At 41.4% G+C, this 22,760-nt stretch overlaps 1 protein-coding gene across 1 annotated transcript in view; it reads right to left on the reverse strand.

Annotated features, from left to right (window-relative positions):
• NPR3 (natriuretic peptide receptor 3) overlaps window positions 1-22,760 on the reverse strand; it is a 117,227-nt gene that overhangs the window by 68,622 nt on the left and 25,845 nt on the right. Inside the window, exon 4 of the mRNA XM_063456836.1 lies at window positions 6,133-6,299. Within this exon, the coding sequence (XP_063312906.1) occupies window positions 6,133-6,299 (167 nt within the window). The remainder of the gene's footprint in view (window positions 1-6,132; window positions 6,300-22,760) is intronic.

Here is a 22,760-nt window from a genome sequence, read left to right on the forward strand (position 1 = left end):
CTTACATGGGTTTGCTATATTTAAGGAAGCCAAATAAGGGAGCTATTTCCTAAACAGCAACATGATTTAGTATTCTTATACATGGCAATCCTAAATACGGATCCCGATTTAGGGAGATATAGGCTTAACTGGCAAAAGATCAAAATTAAGAAAACCCATTTTTTACATTTTGATCTTTTAGCCGTTTAGTAGATAATTCCCTAATTTACTATTCTTATTCAGGATTGCTATATATTATCAGATTATGATCATTTAAAACCCTTATCCAGAAATATTAAATCAAGGCTACAGTGTCAGTTACTGGAACTTAGCGTGATGCCATTATTTGTTGGGTTTTTTTTGCTATCTTACTAATGTTTTGCAAAATCTGAATTTAGATTTAAATGCTAAAACTATTAAAATTATGGATTTGTGCCTCCGGTTTTCTCCCTATGGCTTCCCAATATCTGCAAGAAACAGCATTCCCTAATCATGTATAACAGGAATGGGGAACCGTCCACCCTCCAGATGATGTGGACTACATCTCCCTTGATGCTTTGCTAGCATTATGGCTCTAAGAGCATTATGGGAGATGTAGTCGAAAACATCTGGAGGGCTGAAGGTTCCCCATCCTCGATGTACAAGCATACTTCACTCCTAAATTCAAAGCAGTTCAAGCTCCTCCGTTTCGGGCACCAAACACAATGGGATTGACTTTGGCAGTTTTGCAGCAACCAACTGGTCCATCTAATCAGCCTAGTTATTTGTTCTGCTGGAACAGGTTTTGCATATCTTCAACTATATTGAATTCGTTGTTTGTTTTATATGGTAAACATTTAAATCATTTAAAAAAAACAATCAAGTCCAACAAACTTAACTTTTCACACAATTCCTATTGTTTTTGTTGATCAAAACAACATTATATATCTCCTAAAATACAAAGTGAAGCCATTTGAAATTGTGATTTAAAACCAAAACAAATCCCTGGATAAAGTGATTATTAATATTGTTTACACTGCAAATGGCCAAATTATATATCTTTAGATGTTGTAGAACTACAACTACTATCATACTTTGTCAGCCATTAGTAGTGCAAGCATCACAGTTGAATTTTATAATATCAAGAGATCTACCTTTCTGCCACCTCTGGCATAGACTTAATTAATGGGTTACTTTCAACATCGTGACCACTTCAGTGATATTAAGTGGTCGTAGTACTTGGAGAATGTATGTGAGGCATTTCAGTACAGAGATATTTAAGTTTCCTCTTCAGATGTGTAACTCCGCCCCCACCAGAGTCATAAGCCAGCCGGAAATGAGAGTTGGTTAATGTCAAGTCTCTGCATATTTCTATATACAAACACCTATTTATGGGCAAAGAGTCCTCAGCTGACGCTCTCAGCCAATGAATGAGCAGCAGGATAAGCATTACACCTCGACCCATGGCGGAACTACCATGGTCGCAGGGGTCGCAACTGCTACCATGGGAGTCCGCCAGCTATGTGATGCCATATAACCGTGGACTCCAATTCAGTCGCATGCCTCACAGCAGCCCCACTTGACCTCCGACGAGAGACCCACGCCAGCTCTCCAGATAGGGAGACTGGGTGGTAAATGTTTAATTATAATATTAATAATTAGTGAGTGTGTGTGTGTGTGAGAGTGTCTGTGGGTGTGTGACTGTAAGTGTGTGTATGTTTGTATCTGTGAGTGTATGTGAGTGTGTGTGTGTATGTGTCTGTGTCTGTGAGTGTATGTGTGTGTGAGCGTATGTGTGTCGGTGTCTGTGAGTGTATGTTTGTGCATGTGAATGTATGAGTGTGTCTGTCAATGTGTGTGTGCGTCTGTCAATGTGTGTGTGCGTCTGTTAGTGTGTGTTTTTTTGAGTGTCTGCCAAATCAGTGAGTCTGTTTGTCATTGAGTCTGTGTGTGTCAGTGTGTATGTTTGTCAGTGTGCGTGTGTGTGTGTGTGTGTGTCTGTCAGTAAACAAGTGTGTGTCAGATCAGTGAGTCTGTGTCTGTCAGTAACGTCTGTGTGTGACTGTCAGTGTATATACACCACGGAGTGTAGCATGGCCGAACGGAGCAGGCTGCTTTACAGGAGCTTCTGTTTCCTGTACCGGACCGGACTGACAGGAAGTGCTCACTGAGAGAGCACTTCTTGTCAGTCAGGCCAGGTACAGGAAACTGAAGCTCCTGTACCGGGATCCGCTCTGCTCGGCCATGCTACAAGAGAGGTAGGAGGCACACCAGGAAGGGGAGGGGACCACTAAGGGGTGCACCAAGGTATAGGGAGGGAGAGAAACTCTAAGGGACAGGGAAAGGAGGAGGGAAGGAGAGAGGAACAGTAAGGGACAGGGAAGGGAGGAAGTATGGGGGGCTCCATGGCAATTTTTGCCCCGGGGCCCTGTGGTTTCTAGTTACACCTCTGCCTCCACCATGGAATGCTCGGGACCTGGCATCTCCCACAGTTTGCCCATTACCTGAGAATGAAACCAGGGTACTACTAACATCATAACTACTACCCATTAATTATATTGAGTTCTAATTACCCGTTGTAAATAACTTTTTTTATAAATCATTCTGCTGAAACATCAGATAACATTTAATGTTATCTTAACTTTTTTACTACTTTTAGGATTTCTTTAAATTACTACTTATCTTTATCCAACAACGTTTGCTTTGTATTTTTATTGCATCACTCTAAAAAATGTTTTACGGTCATAAATGTTTACTAAGCAGTTAGTGTAGAAGTTCATATATGTGTATATATATATATATATATATATATATATATTTACAGGAACTAAACTTTTATGCATGGTATTAGCTTGGTGAATCAATTTCCAGTTACAATATTATATGTAAAAATGAATTCAGCAAAATGCATGTGTTCATGTCTCATAGAGTTCTCAGCTGCATTAGGAAAGGCAGTATTGCTACAGTGACCATTTTTTTTTTTTATTGATTAGTTGCCTGGGACCTGAACAATATGATGTGCCCTGTTACAATCATTGGTAAGCACTGAAATTGCATGACGACCCAATTTTGAGTTCAGACATAGGGGGTAAGAACTACGGATTAAGTTTAGTTACATGCAATACTGCTATGCTCCCTTAAGGCTAGCCTTCTAGGCCTGGCATAGGCAACCTTCAGCACTGCTGATGTTTTGGACTACACCTCCCATGATGCTTTGCTAGTATTATGTGTGTTAGAGCATTATGGGGGATGTAGTCCACAACATCTGGAGTGTTCTAGGCAATCTTTAGATCAAACAAGTGTAGGGGTTAAGTTTTAGGCAAATTTGTGGGGGGTTTTCAGGGGATTTACTGAGAGTTAATGCTTAGCTAAAAAGCTGAATGCAAACAAATTTACTCAGATAATGCATTTCTAAGGGACTGCCTTTTACTTGACATAGGGATTATGGAGTTACTTAGGCAGGGGGAGATTTGCTGCAAACCTGCCAATAGTTTCACTATGTGCAGTTCTTTTAAACACCAGGGAGTCATAAATGTCCATTTTTTAATGGGGATATAATATATATATATATATATATATATATATATATTTATTTTTTTTCAAAGCTTAAAAGCTATATTATATCATGCAATAGCAGACACGAGGGGATGAATTATACCATCACCTATTCTATGGTTACTAAGATATAGTTACTATTTTTAGTCTTTTTGTCTGCTCTGTAGTAACGAATGTAGCGCTAAAAAAACAATGCAAACAAGAGAGTTTGTAAAACCACAAATATTCTGCAAATATTTGATATATCACCTCCAGCAGTGAGCTACCATAAGACAGATTCACTGACTATAGCCTTCTCCTTTCCTTACCAGTGGTTTATTTATATAGATATTTTGTTTTAATGCAAACTTTGGATGACTGAATATAACCAGTCTATTTAATGGTTGAAGTAGACCAGGAGCAAGAGAGATGGCAAGATAGACAAATTTGATATTTTTAGAGCTCATGGATGGAGAGGCCAATAGAGAATAATGAAAAATTAACAAACATGAAGATGCCAGCATAGTAATTTGAAGGAACATGGATAACCTGATTTATGTTCTGCATAGAATTCTAGATCACACATTGCATTTTAATATTACTGCCATTTTATATAGCGCCAACTTATTCTGCATAGCTTTACAATATTATTAAGAAGACTTCAACAACAAATGAGCCAAACTATTACAAAATTGGACAAGAACAATCGGGTGATGAGGACCTTGATCAAACAAGCTAACAATCTAGAGGATGCGGGGTAAAATAACAAAATAGGAAAGGCTGCATGGTGGATGGCAAAACATGATATGGTGGGAAATTAGCAGAATTGGAAGGTGAGAATGAAGAGGAGAATGGATCCACTAATTAGGTTGAGAGAGTAAGGACAGTAACCCTGGGAGTCCATTGGTTATTCTGAACAAGGTGGGTTTTAAAAGGACATTATAGTCACCTAGACCACTTAATTAAGTTTAAGCTGTCTGAGTGCAGTGGTACTGTCCTTTTACCATACACTGTAAAACGTTTTTATGAGAAACTGCAATATTTATAGCTGGCAGCCACTAAAAGTGCTTCCACTGACTGATTGATGGGGACGCTTGAATGTGCTCACTGCGCATTAGGTCCCCTACGCTGCTCTAAGATGAGCATTGGATTGGACAATCCTCCTATGTGATGTTAAGGGGGGAGGAAGGAAGTGAAAAGCAGCACTGAGGGAGCCCACTAAAGCTCCTAAAACTGAGGAAAAAGTTGTTTCTAATTATCATATAATAAATGTTTTTGCTATTAAAACACTGGTCGTGTTTACTACATTTTGCCACTTATCTTTAAAATTAGCATACAAGAGAGTCACATTATATTTAACTGGAGTCCAACATCACATGGTAATCACTATTTCTAACAAGCCTTTTTTATCTGCATATCCTATTAAACGTGTTTTGAAAGGCATACTGAAACTAAAATTAGAGACCCATCCAAAAAGACTCCCTATCGACAGCAGTAAGTTCCGTGGTATTTCGGTTATGATAGATTCAGCCCCTTTCGAGACAGATGCCAACTTGGTTCTCAAAGTAGCCGGTTATCTGGCTTTTTATGGTTTCTTAAGACCCGGAGAGTTTACGGTAACAAAATATCTGATCTAGAATTATGCCTTAAGATAGCAGACTTAATAAAGATTCATGATAATTATATTTTGTCCTTGCAACGTACAAAGACTAGTCAAATAGGTCACCCATTCCAGTTACCATACTACCCTACTGGGAATATGTGGTGTTTAGTTAAGGTTTTTGACATGTTAAAACATTCTCTCCATAAACGTAATCCCTCTTGTACACTAGATCAATTTTGGTGAAACTTAGGCTCAATACGGCATCTTTCACTGGGCACTCATTTTGTGTAGGAGCTGCTACAGCAGCATCCAGCCACAATACACCCGCACACATCATTTAAAATATGGGACGGTGGAAATCTTCTGTATACGGCAAGTACGTTCCACAACCAGAGAAGGAAGTTAGATCGTCTTTCTGTAATATTTCTATGTAATGTCATAAGAAGTGTTTAATAAAGGTTGATTTGCATTATGTGTTTTTCCCCTGTTTTATTACTGGCCTAACCTCTCGCTGGTTCCGGCACACTCCAACCGACTTTTAGTATATATTAAGTTCATAAGTTTAAATGCATATTTATACTTTATTGGCTGGTATATACTGACCACAAAAAAAAAAGGTGGGAATACTGGAATTGTGGGAGGGATTTAATTCCCTATAAAAACTCCACTAAACCCTCCCATTACCTGTAGCAACATCGTGAAGTAACCCTTCCACCGCTCCCTCTTTTAAACATAACTACAATCTAGGTGGGCCCTCTTTTATTACAGGCCTAACCTCTCATTGGTTCCGGCACACTCCAACCGACTTTTAGTATATATTAAGTTCATAAGTTTAAATGCATATTTATACTCTAGCGGCTGGTATATTACGACCACAAATATATATATATATACACACAAACACACATAAATACATACACTGAAAAATATTGTTTTTGTAAAAGAAAATGGTGTGCTCTAGTCATAGTTTCCCTTTAAATTGCACAGTTTGTTTACAGACAGACACAGTATCAGGCCGTAAACGATCAACTACTTACGTAATCATCATCGTTGAGTACTAGTTTCTGAACAGATCTCTTCACCTCGCTGGAAAAAGTCTCAAACTCTGGTTTCACTGATCTGAGTAGTGTAACTGTTTGGAGGGATGAGTATGCTTTCTTAGCGTCAAGGTCATACTTGTCTCCTCTCTTCCAAGAGCCATTACCTAGGGGAAAAATAAAAGTATTTACCATCTAAGCCAACTACCATATAGGTTCAGTTTCTCTCTTTTAGAATTCAGTACTACATGCTTCCAGCATTCAGTAAACAGAATTGAGCAACATGCTATAGGATTATTTTACAATAATTTATAATTCCAGGTGAGTAGAATTTTTTTTATAGTGGGGACTTTAACCCTTGTGTGCAAAATGACCACAAAAATGGTTGAAGCAAAATATGCTATTGAAATGAATTTCCTTAAAGAATTGTCCCAGAATTTTTTTTTTACTTTCTGCATGAGTATGATGGCACTTCTCTATTCAGCAATACAGACTTGGCCAAAATTCTAGGAGAATCAATCAGTAGTTAGTTAAAAAAGGAATCTGCTTAACGATCACAGAATGTGCAGAGTGCGGTTGCTCAAATGGAAGTTTGTAAAGAATTGCTCAGAGGGAATGCTGGTGATACCAATTTGTGTTTACCTAACTGGTTTTAATTAAAAGGAGATTACACAGAAAATTGTATTTTAGAATAATTGATAATACACCTAAAGTATGAAATAGGAAACTGATAAATAGGGTGTATTATTATTATTGTAAGAATATATATAGCGCCAACATATTGTGCAGTGTGTTAAAGTTATATATTGTGGATATATACAGGGCTGGACTTCCCATTAGGCAAAGTAGGCACTTACCTACAGGTGTATTGCCTGATGGGGCGCCTACTCTACTTTTAAAATGTACACTGTATTCTCACATATACAGACTGCAACAACGCACACTATAAAACATACTGCTATACATAGTGCTGCTACCTACACTGTTACAGACACATACTACTACTGACACCGTATACATAAACACCCTACTACACACACACACACACACACGGCTACACACATTGCTGTAAGTGCTGAAACTCCCACTGACACCATATACATACACACCCTACTACACACATAATACACATACTGCTACACACATTGCTATAGGTGCTGTAACTCCCACTGAAACCTATACACACACACTGCTACATATGTGCACACACTATAGACACTCTATATATGAGTGTATATATACACACACAACAATTTATTTATCATATTTCATCGATCGAGTTGGTTTTTTTTGGAAGGGGAGGATTGGTTGGGGATTGATTGGGTGATTGGGAATTGACAATTCTGTGATTAAAGGTTCCCATGATGTAAATCTGGATCTGGATATACAAGAGCGGAGAATCGACGCAGCGGAAAGGAGGTCAGTGATGGAATCGGGTTAAGTGTTAAAGGGGTATTTTAATTCTTTCCATGCCGGGGTTGGTGTAAAGGATGGAAGGCCAGAGGGAACAACAGTGTAAGGAATACAGCTATGTATTTCTTACACCATAGAATCCCTTTAACAAGCTCGTCGGATATCTTTGCTTTTACTATATATTTTTAACCCACACAGTATATTGAGTTCTTTAAACTTAGGGATATTCTAGAAAACTGTTGTAAAGAAAATGTGTGTATTACAATTTCAGGTGAAGGGTATATGTTGCAGAGAGAACAATAGCAGACAATCAAAAACAGAATACTATTAAATATGGAACTGAAAATTAATTTGCAATAAACTTGTACTATTTTTGTATTATGTTCCTGTTTATATGAAAAATAAAATAAACTCTTTGATACATAAAAGCATTTACAAAATATGAACGATATTTACAGCTAAATTAAGCATGTGTTGAGTGAATGAATTATTTTTCCTCTGGTGAATTTATCTGTAAACCATGTGGACACCAAAACCATTATTGATGGACTTTAGGCATGCCTGGTACACCGATGCTAATAGTGACTTTTTAACCAGTTGACTATTTCAGTGCCAGATGTAGGATAGTGATTTTCATTTTGGTAGTAAATTAACAAAGATCCGTGTGGCAGATGTACTAAGCAGTAAAAAGAAGACATTTATTGATAGACAACATGACAGTCTTATTCATTTCAATATTGTTTTTCAAATTGATAAACTGGCTCTATAGAAAGATAGAGGATATTTAAAATCTGTGCAACTAAACTACTTAGTGCGTGTATCTGAAGCTTTGCAAACATTTAACATGTATTCCATTTACTAAAGAAACATTTAATTCCTGAACTATGCACTCTGGGCAACTGCAGGAGCCTTGATCTAATCTTGGTTTTAAGTATTGTACACATTCTTTGTTTAATAAGCAGTTTCTATTGAATTTAGTGGGGAACTCATTTCGCTGATGATTTTCCAAATACATTTTCCCCAAATTAATCAGCAATTGGTGTTTTTTTTTAATTAAAGGGTTACTCCAAAAACCATGACCACTTCAGTGATTCGAAGTGGTCATTTGGAGTTTGTGGGTGCAGTGATTCATAGCAATATGCTGCACATACAGAGTTTAACCTACATACCAATATTAATTCTGTTCATATTTGGTGTCTGTCGTCATGCACAACATGCTGGCAACAGGCAACAGGCAACCATAGGCGTGCGCACGGGGTGTGCCGGGTGTGCCTGGGCACACCCTAATCCCGCGGCACGCCTATGTATATTGAGACCGACAGGGGAGATCTCAGGATCCCCACTGTCGGCTCATGCACAGCCGGCGCTATCCGAGCGCCGGCTCTGCTCTCAGCCTTCCTCCCCACTGACCCACATGCAGGGAGGGAGGCAGGAGAGGACCCGGCGGAGCTATTGCCGGCAGCTCCGCCGGGTTCCTCTCGCGAGATATGAGCGTTGCCGTGGCAATGCTCAAATCTCGCGAGAGTGAACTCTAGCCCCAGAGGGGCTAGAGTTCACTCTCCACTGGACCACCAGGGAAGGAATCAGCAGCAACAGGATCCCCCCTCCCTACAAAAGGTAAGAAGGGAGGGGGGATAGCAAGTAATGTACCCCCACAATCACCCACACACATACAGCACACACACACATACAAGACCCACAGGCATACACAGCACCCACCCACACACATACAGCACCCACACACATACAGCACCCACACACATACAGCACCCACACACATACACAGCACCCACACACATACACAGCACCCACACACATACACAGCACCCACACACATACACAGCACCCACACACATACACAGCACCCACACACATACAGCACCCACACACATACAGCACCCACACACATACACAGCACCCACACACATACACAGCACCCACACACATACAGCACCCACACACATACAGCACCCACACACATACAGCACCCACACACATACAGCACCCACACACATACAGCACCCACAGACATACAGCACCCACAGACATACACAGCACCTACACACATACAGCACCCACAGACATACACAGCATCTACACACATACAGCACCCACAGACATACACAGCACCTACACACATACAGCACCCACAGACATACAGCACACACACACATACAGCACACACACACATACAGCACACACACACATACAGCACACACACACATACAGCACCCACACACATACAGCACCCACACACATACACAGCACCCACACACATACACAGCACCCACACACATACAGCACCCACACACATACAGCACCCACACACATACAGCACCCACACACATACAGCACCCACACACATACAGCACCCACACACATACAGCACCCACACACAGCACCCACAGACATACACAGCACCTACACACATACAGCACCCACAGACATACACAGCATCTACACACATACAGCACCCACAGACATACACAGCACCTACACACATACAGCACACACACACATACAGCACACACACACATACAGCACACACACACACATACACAGCACCTACACACATACAGCACCCACAGACATACAGCACCCACACACATACAGCACCCACACACATACAGCACCCACACCCATACAGCACCCACACCCATACAGCACCCACACCCATACAGCACCCACACACATACAGCACCCACACACATACAGCACCCACACACATACAGCACCCACAGACATACACAGCACCCACACACATACACAACACACACAGCACCCACAGACATAAAGCACCCACACACATACACAGCACCCACAGACATACACAGCACCCACACACATACAGCACCCACACACATACACAGCACCCACACACATACACAGAACCAACACACATACAGCACCCACAGACATACACAGCTGCAACACACATACAGCACCCACACACAGCACCCTCACACACAGCACACTAACAGCACCCTCACACACACACAGCACACTAACAGTACCCTCACAAACACAAACAGGACCCTAACAAACACACACACAGCACACTACCAGTACCCTCACACACAGTACATTAACAGCACCCTCACAAGCGCACACACACACACACACACACACAAACAGCACCCTCACACACAGTACATTAACAGCACCCTCACAAGCGCGCACACACAAACACCCTCACCCACATAGCACACTACCAGCACGTCACACACACATCACACTAACAGCACCCTCACACAGCACACACACACAGCACAGCACAGTGTGTGTATGTGTGTGTGTATATATATATATATATATATATATATATATATATATATATATATACACATATACATACATACATACATACATATATATATGCGGCGTGTGCTTGTGCTTTAGGGTGCACACCCTAATGCAATAGGCTGCGCACGCCTATGCAGGCAACCAATGGCTGCATGGCCCCCACCCTCCAATGTCATACTTTCAGCCTGTCTTCTCCATGCGTCCCTCGCCTGGCAGCTATGGGGAGTGATGTCAGAAATCAAGAACTAAGCTAATGTGAGAACCTGGACACTAGGCTAGCTAACAGATAGTAGGCATAGATATACAGGCATAGAGTCTATGTCGATAGCCTGAATGGGGTGTGCAATATGTGTCACGTTGTATCCTAAAGTCTATGCGTTGGCTAGAGAGTTTGCTAGAACAATATATAGATAGTTTACCGGGGTGTAATTAAATTAAGTTGGAAGTACCATGACAAGCAACAAAGTCCTAATGAACTCTGTTAACTTGGAATCCTGTCCTGTCACCCTGAGTTTGTTACCTGGTGTCCCACAACGGACGACACTAAAAACTGTAAGCACCTCGTTAGCTTGTGCTGTGCAAATTGCACTGAGAACATTCAGCACATATGCAGAGCACTTTAACAGCATTCTGCACATGGGTTGCCATCCATAGTGGAACTGGCCATAGTCAGCCTGATGTGCTTTTAGGCCAGGCGGACATGCCCCTTCTTCTGACAGACACACCCCTTTGTGCAATGATATGCCAAGTCTAAATGTCAAGATAACCTATACAGAATTTCATTTTTGCACTTTTATTAGGGATATGCAAGACTTACTGCTTAACCCCTTAAGGACACATGACATGTGTGACATGTCATGATTCCCTTTTATTCCAGAAGTTTGGTCCTTAAGGGGTTAAAGGGAATCTATAGTGTTCGGAATACAAATCTAGTCCCCTACTGCATGCCCTAACTTTTCAATTACAGCCTGGGGCGGGAAGCGACACGCAAAAGAATGGGAGGGAAACACACAGAGGGACTGGGGAAAGAAAGATACACAAGGGGGGTCATAAGATACAGAAGAGGGTTTAAGACATACTAAATAGGGGATAAAATACACTAAAGAGGGTAAGAAAATCAAAATGGGGTTACAAGAAACACAGGTAAAGATGCTTTTTCTTTTTTTAAGGGGGAGCGGCAAAATGCATCTTTGCCTGTGTAGCCAAAAATCCTTGCACCGCCCTGTATGTCTGTGTCAGTATGTCTGTGTGTGTGTGTGTCAGTATGTCTGTCTGTGTGTGTGTGTGTGTTAGTATGTCTGTCTGTCTGTGAAAAGTATGTCTTTGTGTATGTGTCAGCGAGTATGCCTGTATGTGTGAGTCAGTATGCCTGTCTGTGTGAGTCAGTATGCCTGTAACAGTGTGTCTGTGTGTGAGTGTGTGTTTGTTAGTGTGTGCTAAAACCAGCAAGTGTGTGTGTGCTTGTTAGTGATTGTGTATGTGATTGCCCAGGAAAAACAAGAGAAAAATTTACACTTGTTCTACAATTAGTCTGCCATTAGCCTCTTTTAAGCTTTTTTTTTTTTTTTTTCATCTTCTGTGAGAAATAATGTAATGCAGGACCTGACATCATTACGATGTCCCTCGCTGCTGTCTCCTCCTCTGCGACGCTCCTCTCTGTTCTTCCGTCGGATGGTGGGCAAGACTGATCCCACCCACCTGCCGAGGAGACCTAATGTGCATGCGCATTACTTCTCCTCATAGGAAAGCATTGAAAATGAATTTCAATGCTTTCCTATGGGGATTTGAGCGACGCTGGAAGTCCTCACACAGCGTGAGGACATCCAGCGAAGCTCTAGCACAGGTTTCCTGTGCTATGAAGGAGGAAGTGACCTCTAGTGGCTGTCTAATAGACAGCCACTAGAGGTGGAGTTAACCCTGCAGGGTAATTATTGCAGTTTATAAAAAAACTGCAATAATTACACTTGCAGGGTTAGGAGTAGTGGGAGTTGGCACCCAGACCACTCCAATGGGCAGAAGTGGTCTGGGTGCCTGGAGTGTCCCTTTAATGCGATCACTAAATAAAATATATATTTTCTATTCTATTGTTGAAAATACTTGATTAATGACATACAGAACTGTATGTAATTACTAAGTAAGCTTTCCACTTGTTAATCTAAACTTTGCAAAAGGAGCCATTAATTTAGACAGTGGAATGCATTTAAGTAAAAACCTTTATTTACTTAAATTAAGAAGACACAATTTATATTTGAACAAATTGCATTTCTCATCTTTTCTCCTGCAGATGATCTAGTCATTTTGCCAAATAGGTAAATATAAATGATATTTCATACTGTTCTACCGCACTAGTCATGCTAGCGTCTTATGTGTTAGGTAAATGACATATTTTATTTGGGAAAAACAAATAATATTTTTAGAACACACTTTTCAGACATTTACTCTCTCCAGTTTAGAACAGGAGAGAGTACTGTCTATGCTGAGTGAGACAATTAAACCTTTCAAAGTTTGTCCTCAAAATAGGAATTGGAATCCTAAATAAAACATGTATTCTCCAATACAGAAGCTGCCAATTTGTTTGGACAGAACCAGGGCAAATCTCTGCAATGCTTTTATATTTATATGATTAAAAACCCATTAAAAGTTAAATATCCAGTACATTCTTTTCAGAGCGTGCTGATACGACAACATGTAGTTTATATTGAATTTAGTTTCAATGTACTTTAAACATCATGTGCAAATTAGTGACAACAACAACATTAATGAGACAACAATACTATACTGCCGAACATTGGGAGGGTAGGAAAGCAAGACTGGGTGAGCTATAAGGAGATGTGTAAGTCTAAATCATTGGTGATAGAGTGAGGGACAGTTACACCTCAAAATGAGATCAAGTCAACCTGGCATGTAGACTGGCAGTTGTATTGGCCAGTCCCAGTCAGGGCTGTCTATATCAGTGGTGAAACTACAGCCAGTGCAGTCGGTGCAGCTGCACCTGGGCCACCGGCTATGGGGGCCCATCGGGTGGCCCATGCACTTCGGCCCACCCGATGGCCATCTTTGACCAGGGGTCCAGTCAGGCGCCACGGTCCTTAACAGAGCGACTGGGCCCTCTGGTCTGTAAGAAGTCGCAGTGCTGGGAGGAAGGAGGAAGTGAACACAAGTCACTTCCTCCCAGTGTACAAAGGAGCCACGCGGGAGAGGGAGACAGCTGAACATGGGAGAAGAGGGAGTCTGAGAATCAGGACCTGGAAAAACCTGGCTCAGACTTCCATCATACTCAGCCAACTGCCACTGGACCCTTGAGAAGCCACCCTCCTGCACAATAAAGTTATGAAAGCGGGGCATGGTTAAAAAAAGTTGTAATCTTTGGATGTATATGTCTGTATATGTGTTATATATGTGTGTGTTAGTACGTGTGTATATATGTATATGTGTTAACTGTGTATGTGTGTGTATGTGTGTTATGTGTGTATGTGTCATCTGTGTGTATGTATGTCTTAACTGTGGGCATGTGTTATCTGTGTGTATAGGTTATGTGTATTTGTGTATCAATGTGTGTGTTTAGGGTGTGTTCTAGGTATGTGTGTGTCTGTGCATTTGTATGTGTGTCAGTGTTTGTATCTGTATCAGTGTCATTGTGTGTGCCTGCTTTTCTGCATGTGTATCAGTGTATATGTCTGTGTATATGTATGTGTGTTATTGTGAGTCTGTGCGTGTATATATCTGTGTGTTTTAGGGTATGTCTGTACTTGTGTACCTGTATGTGTTTCAGTGTGTATAATATTTTTGCCATTTATATAGCACCAACATATTCCGCAGCGCTTTGTCTGTGTATCCGGATGTGTCAGTGTGTGTCTGTACGTGTGTGTGTGTGTGTGTGTATCAGTGTGTGGCAGTGTATATGTGTGTACATCTCAGCATTCAAACTCCAACACTAGACACAAATACACCCCTGCATTCAAACATCAACACTACCCTACATTCAAAGGCAAACACTACACACAAGTAAACTACTGCTTACAAATTGCAACAGGTCATAAAAACACACAACACTACACACAAATACACATCTACATTGACACACACATACTCCATACTTACATTTAAACATGCAAACACTGCTCAGTGCTAAATACAATCAATCGAGGATGAGCATTATGGGAGTTGTTTAACACTTTGGGATCTAACTTTATTTTCATCCTTGTGATAGGGATGCCCAAAAAATATTATTGCACCAGGGACCTCTCTACTTTAATTCTGCCAATGGCCTATATGTAATGCAATATTGGAGCTCTATCAAGTCTAATGATGCAATCGTGCCGAACTTATTGTTTACAGAAGGGATACAAACTTGTAACTGTGGGAGAATAGCTAAGATTTAGTTATCAAATTGGGAGTGTTGAGAGACTGCATGGTTTATTTATAATCGATATAAATAAAACTAATAATAATAATATAATACCATAGGCTCCTATGCAAAGATAACATGTGAGGTCTCTTTCACAGATATCTACAAGGGACTTAAACTATCTCATATAGTTATTTACTAAAGTGAGAATTGTTGGGAAGTCAAAATGGATTTCAAAATTAAGGCCAAAGTGGCCCAAATGAAGCGTAGATGACTAGGATAACATTTCCAGTTCAAATATTTAGGCCTGAAATTTGGAATTCAACTTTAGATTCCTGACTGTTCTCATTTTAGTGAGAGGAACCCTGTCAGAAATTTCCAAACAAGAGCTACACAAGGAGTCATGGAAATATGTAGTCACCCACAAACAGCTCCATTCATGAAAAGAGAATGAACAGAGTACGCAACCAAGAACCTCTAAGCTGAGGTCATACTACAATTCTCATACTTCTCCAAGAGCCATCTGGTAGAGAATTATGGGCATGTAATCTGACAAAATCTGATGAGCGAATGTTTGACAGCCACATTTTAGATAATAGACACTAAATAGTGGCTAAACTTACTCACTTGCATACTTCAATGGTAGTTTTGCAGAATATGACTCACCTACATGACGACGCTAAACTCTGGTTCGTACAACTGAACTGATTGCCATTGTATAATTATATAATTGTATAATGTAACTTTTTTTTTTTTTTTTTTACTTTAGTACGTAGGGTGTTACAGAAAGGGAGCTTTTAAATAATTATATATATATAGCTTATTTGAGATTAATTTGTATCCGGCATCTCAGCACTTATTGCTCTTTTATAATGTTTAGTGACTGCAACAAATCATTGTTCTTTGATAACTGGAAAATGTTATCCACCCACACGCCTAGCAGTTCAGTTTTTCCAATCTTGGTTATATACCAACCCATCATCCCCTCCTAAACTTAAATTAAAAATAAATAGAGTTCTATAACTATTACAATGATGTGTATATTTGTACGCCCTTGTTATTCACTTGCATCTGATTTGAATATACATTAAACTACTGGCTTTCTGAACACATTACATGGATCTAAAATTGAAATAGAAAATTCATAGCTGTTTTTTGTTGACTTTTTTTTTCCAGAAAACTAGTTAGATGTTGGGGCTTTTAGAATAAACCTCTGGTTCTAGGACACTGTGAAGCTTAATTTTCCAAGATGAGAAGCTGAACATTAGAACCTTCTAAACTCTCACAAATTAACAGAGGCTTTAGAAAATGTATAGGGGGATTCTTTAAACATATGTTACTTAAGCTCTATTTGTAGAACCGTTGCACAGCAGTCAAAATAGGTGGATGTCTTTATTTGTCATTTATGGTATAAAAGCAGAAAGTATGATGCAAGGCGTATAACAAGTATGGTGCAATGGACAGGAGACATTGTACTGGACACAGGACATAGTGCAAGGAAAATAGGTTGGTGCTGGGTACAGGATTGAACTATTGAATGAAAAGCTGCCTGCCCCCTTCTACTCTTTCTGAGTGGAAATGGTAATCATGATCTAATCATGACCAATCTAAACTTTGTATTTTTGGTCAACTTCATGTTTTTAAGCCTTATTAGAGGTAGAAAGCTCAATATTCAGTTGAGGAGGTGACCATATTGAGTTGTTACCAGGTGAATGAATATATGTGCATGGCTGCGGTATGACTCAAAGACCAGAAGGAATACATGGAACAGTAAAAGAGGTGATATGCAGAAGGCAGGACTTGAAGTATAGAGCAGAGTATAGGAAATACGGGTCAGGCTGTGGCTGAACCTACCGCCAATTTTGTATGTTTTGCACCCTTTCATATGTTTTTTGTCTTTTTCCGTTCAGGAGTTACTGCACACAAACTATATCCATTCGTCTCCCAAACGAGGACCCCCCTGTGCCCCACTAGAACGTTGACACCAGCAACTTACGTGGAAACCGCAAGGGAAATAATAATGAATGCTTCCCCTGGGTGGCCACCATTTCGTATAACTGAACGCATATGGTCGACAAAAGAATGGCGGCCATCTTGTCTCCCGATCGTGGACAGCGGCACTTGGTCGTCGAGTGCCTGGAACAGTTTTCAGTTAGGCACTCGCACGAACCCCGGTAAATAATAGACCGTTGCCCGTTCTACTTCCCGACCAACTATGAGAATGACAGGCGGGAGATTCATACCCTGAAGTTAAGAGAATCTCTTGCATGGAGTCCGCACAGACACCCCTGTACAGAGACCAGCCGAGGCACCTATTTCCCTGGAACTGTTTTGGGCTAGCACCCTGTGTCCGGCTCGTCAAAACACTACCTCGATGGCATTCCTATTTCACTGAACCGATCTGAGTGATATTTGGATATGTTAGACACTCAGATCGGGGCTATCCGGGGATGAAACTTTTGTGGGGTTCCTAGTTATGGTGGGGGCACTTTTGGGGTACTGTATATTTTGTGTAGATTTTCTGTACCTGAGAGATAATTGAATCATAGGTTTTTCTCACACGATTATCTCTCAGGCACAGAGGATCTTGGGATTGAAACCACTGTGTTATTGTATTGGAGGCCCCATGTAGGGGTCTGTGTATAAAAGCCATGTGTGGTCTAAAATAAATCTGACTCCCAGAACTATGTTTCATCTGGTTTCTGGGGGAATAGATGTTTGCATGTTTTAATGGTTCCAGAGTGAAGGAATTAGCGGAGATTACCCGTGGTCCGCTACACAGGCAACATACCAAAACAGAGCCCAACACAAGTTTGGACAACATCTGGATAATCCATTTATTTTAGAGAGACCAAGAGCAATTATAAAATAAACCAAAACAGAGTGCAAGAGAATACTAAGAAAGAACAAAAACTCAAAAAGCTTGCCCTTCAGTGGGTTTCGGCTCAGTTCTTTTGTAATTTTTAGCTCATTTTCTGCAATTGCAGAAATAACCTGATCCACCTGCATTTCAGATATATTGCTATGCTATGGTTAGTTTGCAAATTTTCAAGCATGCTAGGCTGAACATGCGTTTATCATGGCTAGTTGCACTGAGGGTATGAGTATATAGCAGTACATTGTTGTGAAAGATGGGGTGTAGCTTGCACGTTATCAACTGTGTATTTATATCAGCAGCTCCACCACTAGTTATAAATCAAGTGTGAGTCGCCCCATGAGATGAGACTAGTGAATAACATAATACATGAACGGTTAAGGTAAAGGCATGTAAGGAACTATGACAATAAACTCTTTAGGAGGTGAAATAATGACGTTTAAACGCTTGCTACTTTACGATTAGTTAATGTGCAGAGAGCAGTTCATGTGATCAAAGGCATGGTGTGGAGGATCGGCTATAGTGGGACATGCTTGGCAGGCTGCTGTTTACTGCTTGTGCTCATCCGATCCCTTCTGGGCGCCAGGTGAGTCCCTGATACCTGGAACAACAAAGGCAAATCTCTGGCTGAGTGCCGGGTTCGCGGCTTGAGGTGGTGGAAGCTTGTTTTGTCGGGTGGTCGGATCTGTCCCGGTGGTGCTTCATGTCCGGTGCGGGATTGTGGTGGCTTAAGGTGGAGGCGAGTGCTTGACGTGGGGCAGGCTCTGCATTTCTGTTTGTGCCTCCGGTCCCGTCTTCGATGCCTTTTGCGTTAGTGGATTTTAATGGGGACTGCTTCGCTTAGCTGTGGTGGAGCTTGTTGGGGCTGTGGTGGAGCTTGTTGGGGCTTCCTGCTTATTATTTGCTTCCAAAATTGATTAAAGAGTCTGTCCAGCTTAGACTCAATATCCTGCCATGCTTTGCTGGTACCAGGAGGACACGCGGCTGCCGCCATATTGGGAGAGTCGCAGATGAGTATGTCAGCCTGGGCGGCTGTGCTCTGTGCGTCCATTAGCTCCAGACAGCCTCTCAGGGGTGGACCGGGATAACCCCCAACGGTCCGAGGGGGGGTAACGGAGCTCCTGCCGGGAAGTAGCTGCTCCTGGGCATCCCAGGATCGGGAGATCGGCCGCCTCTCTCGCCCGGTGAGCACCAGGCCACACTTGCCACACGGAGTTGCTGACCGCTATTAAGCATGTCGGGTCGGTCAGGTAGGAGCAACATTGCTGGGTCATCCCCTTCTGGGGTGCAATTCGCTTGTTGATAGCTGCTTAAAGTGAGATATTGAGGGAGTTCACACGAAGTGCGTCTTTCCTCCATGACAGCTAGGCCCCGCCCCCCGGAAGCTGCATTCTTAGTGAGAAGAGGGACAGTGTAGCTGCTGCTGATTTAATAGGGAAATCGATAGCTAGGCTACTGAATTCAGTGTCCACTACAGTCCTGAAGGACTCATCTGATCTCTGCTGTAAGGACAGCACCCCAAAAAGCCCTTTTTAGGGCTAGAACATCAGTCTGCATTTTTTTTTCCTGTGTAATCTAATTGCAGTTGTCTGCCTGCCAGCGTGTGTGTCAGGCTCACAGCGTATACTGTGCCCACTTGCCCAGTGCCAACACTCATATCTGGTGTCACAATAGCTTGCATTTAAAAAAAACAAAAACTTTTTTGACTAATATAATAGCAGTCAGTTTCCTTCACACGTGTGCGTTTCAGGGCCTGCCAGGGCACAGTGTCACACCAGTGCAACTCATATCTGGTGTAACAGTAGTGTACATTAAAAAAAAAATGTGCACAGTGCCAGTGCACAGTGCCACTCATATCTGTTGTCACAGTAGCTTGCACGCATAGTACCACTAATCGAAAAAAAAATGACAGGCAGAGTCACGCCACCCTGCAGGGGCCGTCGTGGTCGTGGTGCTGTGATTCCCTTTGGCCCTAGAATAATGCCCAGTGTTCAGAGGCCACGTACCCTGAACTCGAAAAATTCTGAGGACATAGTTGACTGGCTAACACAGGACACCCAATCTTCTACAGCTTCCACTCGGAACCTTGACGCACCATCCTCCTCCAGCTTAGCTTCGGGCACCTCTCAAGTTACCACTCGCCCGCCTGCCGCCACCACCAACACTAGCACCACAGCCGCTTCACTTGATCTGTCAGAGGAGTTATTTACACATCAGTTGGAAGAAATGAGTGATGCGCAACCATTATTGCCAGAGGATGTAGATAACAGGGATATGTCTCAGTCAGGCAGCATTACACACATGAACGTACGGTGTGATGATGATGATGTTGTACCCGCTGCTGCTTCCTTTGCTGAGCTGTCAGATACAAGTGAAGCGGTTGATGATCACGATGCGTCCGTGGATGTCACGTGGGTGCCCGCTAGAAGAGAAGAAGAACAGGGGGAAAGTTCAGATGGAGAGACAGAGAGGAGGAGGAGGAGACGAGTTGGAAGCAGGGGGAGGTTGTCGCAAGGAGCTAGTGGCACAGTCAGACAGCATGCATCGGCACCCGGGGTCAGCCAGACAGCACGCCTATCAACGCATGCTGTTGCCACCACCAGAATGCCGTCATTGCAGAGCTCAGCAGTGTGGCTTTTTTTGGTGTGTCTGCCTCTCACAACAGTTTGCGGTGTTTGCGGTGCGTTAAACGGGGAGTTTGGTCTGTCACTGTGAAGCGGGCGTAACCCTTACACTACCTGATCGATACAACATCATATCTGATGTTTTAAAGCACGTTATTCCAAACAATTTAGGAATGTTAGGTGATTTATGCCCTTTATGGATTAAAACCAGACTCTGCATCAACTATGTAATTTTCCATGGGAGTTTTGCCATGGATCCCCCTCCGGCATGCCACAGTCCAGGTGTTAGTCCCCTTGAAACTACTTTTCCATCACTATTGTGGCCAGAAAGAGTCCATGTGGGTTTTAAAATTCGCCTGCCCATTGAAGTCTATGGCGGTTCGCCCGGTTCGCCCGTTCACACACATTTGCGGAAATTCGCGTTCGCCGTTTGCGAACGGAAAATTTTATGTTCGCGACATCTCTACTTCTAAATAATACTTCTCAAGTATTTTTGTCACATTTATTATTTCTATAGTCATATATTCCCTCTATCATACTGAGTCACACGGCATGGTATTGTGCCTATAAGTTTTTATATCAACCTTACAATTCTGCGAAAAATTGGTTTGGAGGACAATTTCTTTTTTTTAATAAATAGATGCAAAAGACATATTTAGGCTTAAGTGGAAATAATCTTACAATCACCAAACACCATACAGCAAGGTTTACTCCTTTTGGAGGCATATTATGGACATAAATAAACCTTGAAGTTTTGATGAGTTGTAAGTGGCTTTGATTAAATGTAATAAAACCAAAATCTCTTGCACTTATTGGTCTGGAAAACATGTATCTCTCGCATGCTTGGTAATTGGCAACAGTAACATTTGGTACCAAGGGATAAATGAGTTACATATTTAAATGAATCAGATATATTACAAAGAGCATAAGATCATACAGTGGATTAAATTAAAATGAAAACAGGTTTCCCTCTTTCCATTGTTCTGGAGGATCATAGAACCCTTAAGTGATATAAAATATAAGTCCTAGCTTTTTATGTTTTGATTTTATTATTAACATGTATTATCAGATTTGGTTTAGATACATTCAAAGCTTGCTCTGTGTATTTTTTATTGTGTTTCCTCCAGCCTGAAGTGAAAAGTTATCTTGTAAGCAAGTCAAAATCACTAGGAGTATACTTAAACAATAACCAGAAAAATGACAACAACTAATCATTGTTAAATGTAATTTGTATTTATTGCCTGCATATAGAGCTAATTATTTTTCCTTGCAAATTGATTCCCTCATCCTCCGGGTTCCACAGTAATCTGCTTTGCAGTGTGGTTCCACCCTCTTTATGACTTTCTAGTAGACAATATTAAACCCATAATTGACATTTCAGCACCGCCCTAGAATGCTAGCACTTATATAACTGAATAACTTCAATTGCATCATTGCATTAGCGATTTAGTAAGACCTGACATGTGCTGTGCTCTCCCTCCAATTCCAAGCAACAATCTTTCCTTGAAAAATAAATAATGATTATCTGTGCCACACCACCCAATGCTCCGATCTGTGCCTAGTTTCTAGCTCAGTCATGTGTACGTTGCATTTTAGATACCAAGGGAAAGGAGAAAGGGAGGTCATGCTGTGTACTTAACATTTCAAGTCCAACACTACTAGCCAAGCTTTAAAACTTACTTGGAGGATCAATGGCACAGTTTCCACTGATGAATTCTTGGTGGGGATTACTAGGTATTTACTTACCTCTGCTGCAAATTTCACCAAGGTAATTTTCTTAGTGTTTACTGAGGTTAATAAAAAAGGGACTGTTACAATATAAAAATGTGAGAATTCCTCTTTAAATGAAAGAGCGGGTTTTCTCACGGTGAGAAATTGATGTTTGTAGAAAAAAAAACAGCCTGAAATAAACATAAAGACCAATGTTTTCAGCAGAGACCTCTGGCTAAACAATTCTGAGAGGTATGATGTGTGAGTCATGCCTAAAATTCCATGGGGTATAGCATTTCACTAAACACAAACTAGTCACTTTGTATTCTTATGCTAAAAGGGTGTTTTTGACTCG

This window comes from Pelobates fuscus, chromosome 5 (genome assembly GCF_036172605.1).
Source record: "Pelobates fuscus isolate aPelFus1 chromosome 5, aPelFus1.pri, whole genome shotgun sequence".
NCBI classification, from domain to species: domain Eukaryota; kingdom Metazoa; phylum Chordata; class Amphibia; order Anura; family Pelobatidae; genus Pelobates; species Pelobates fuscus.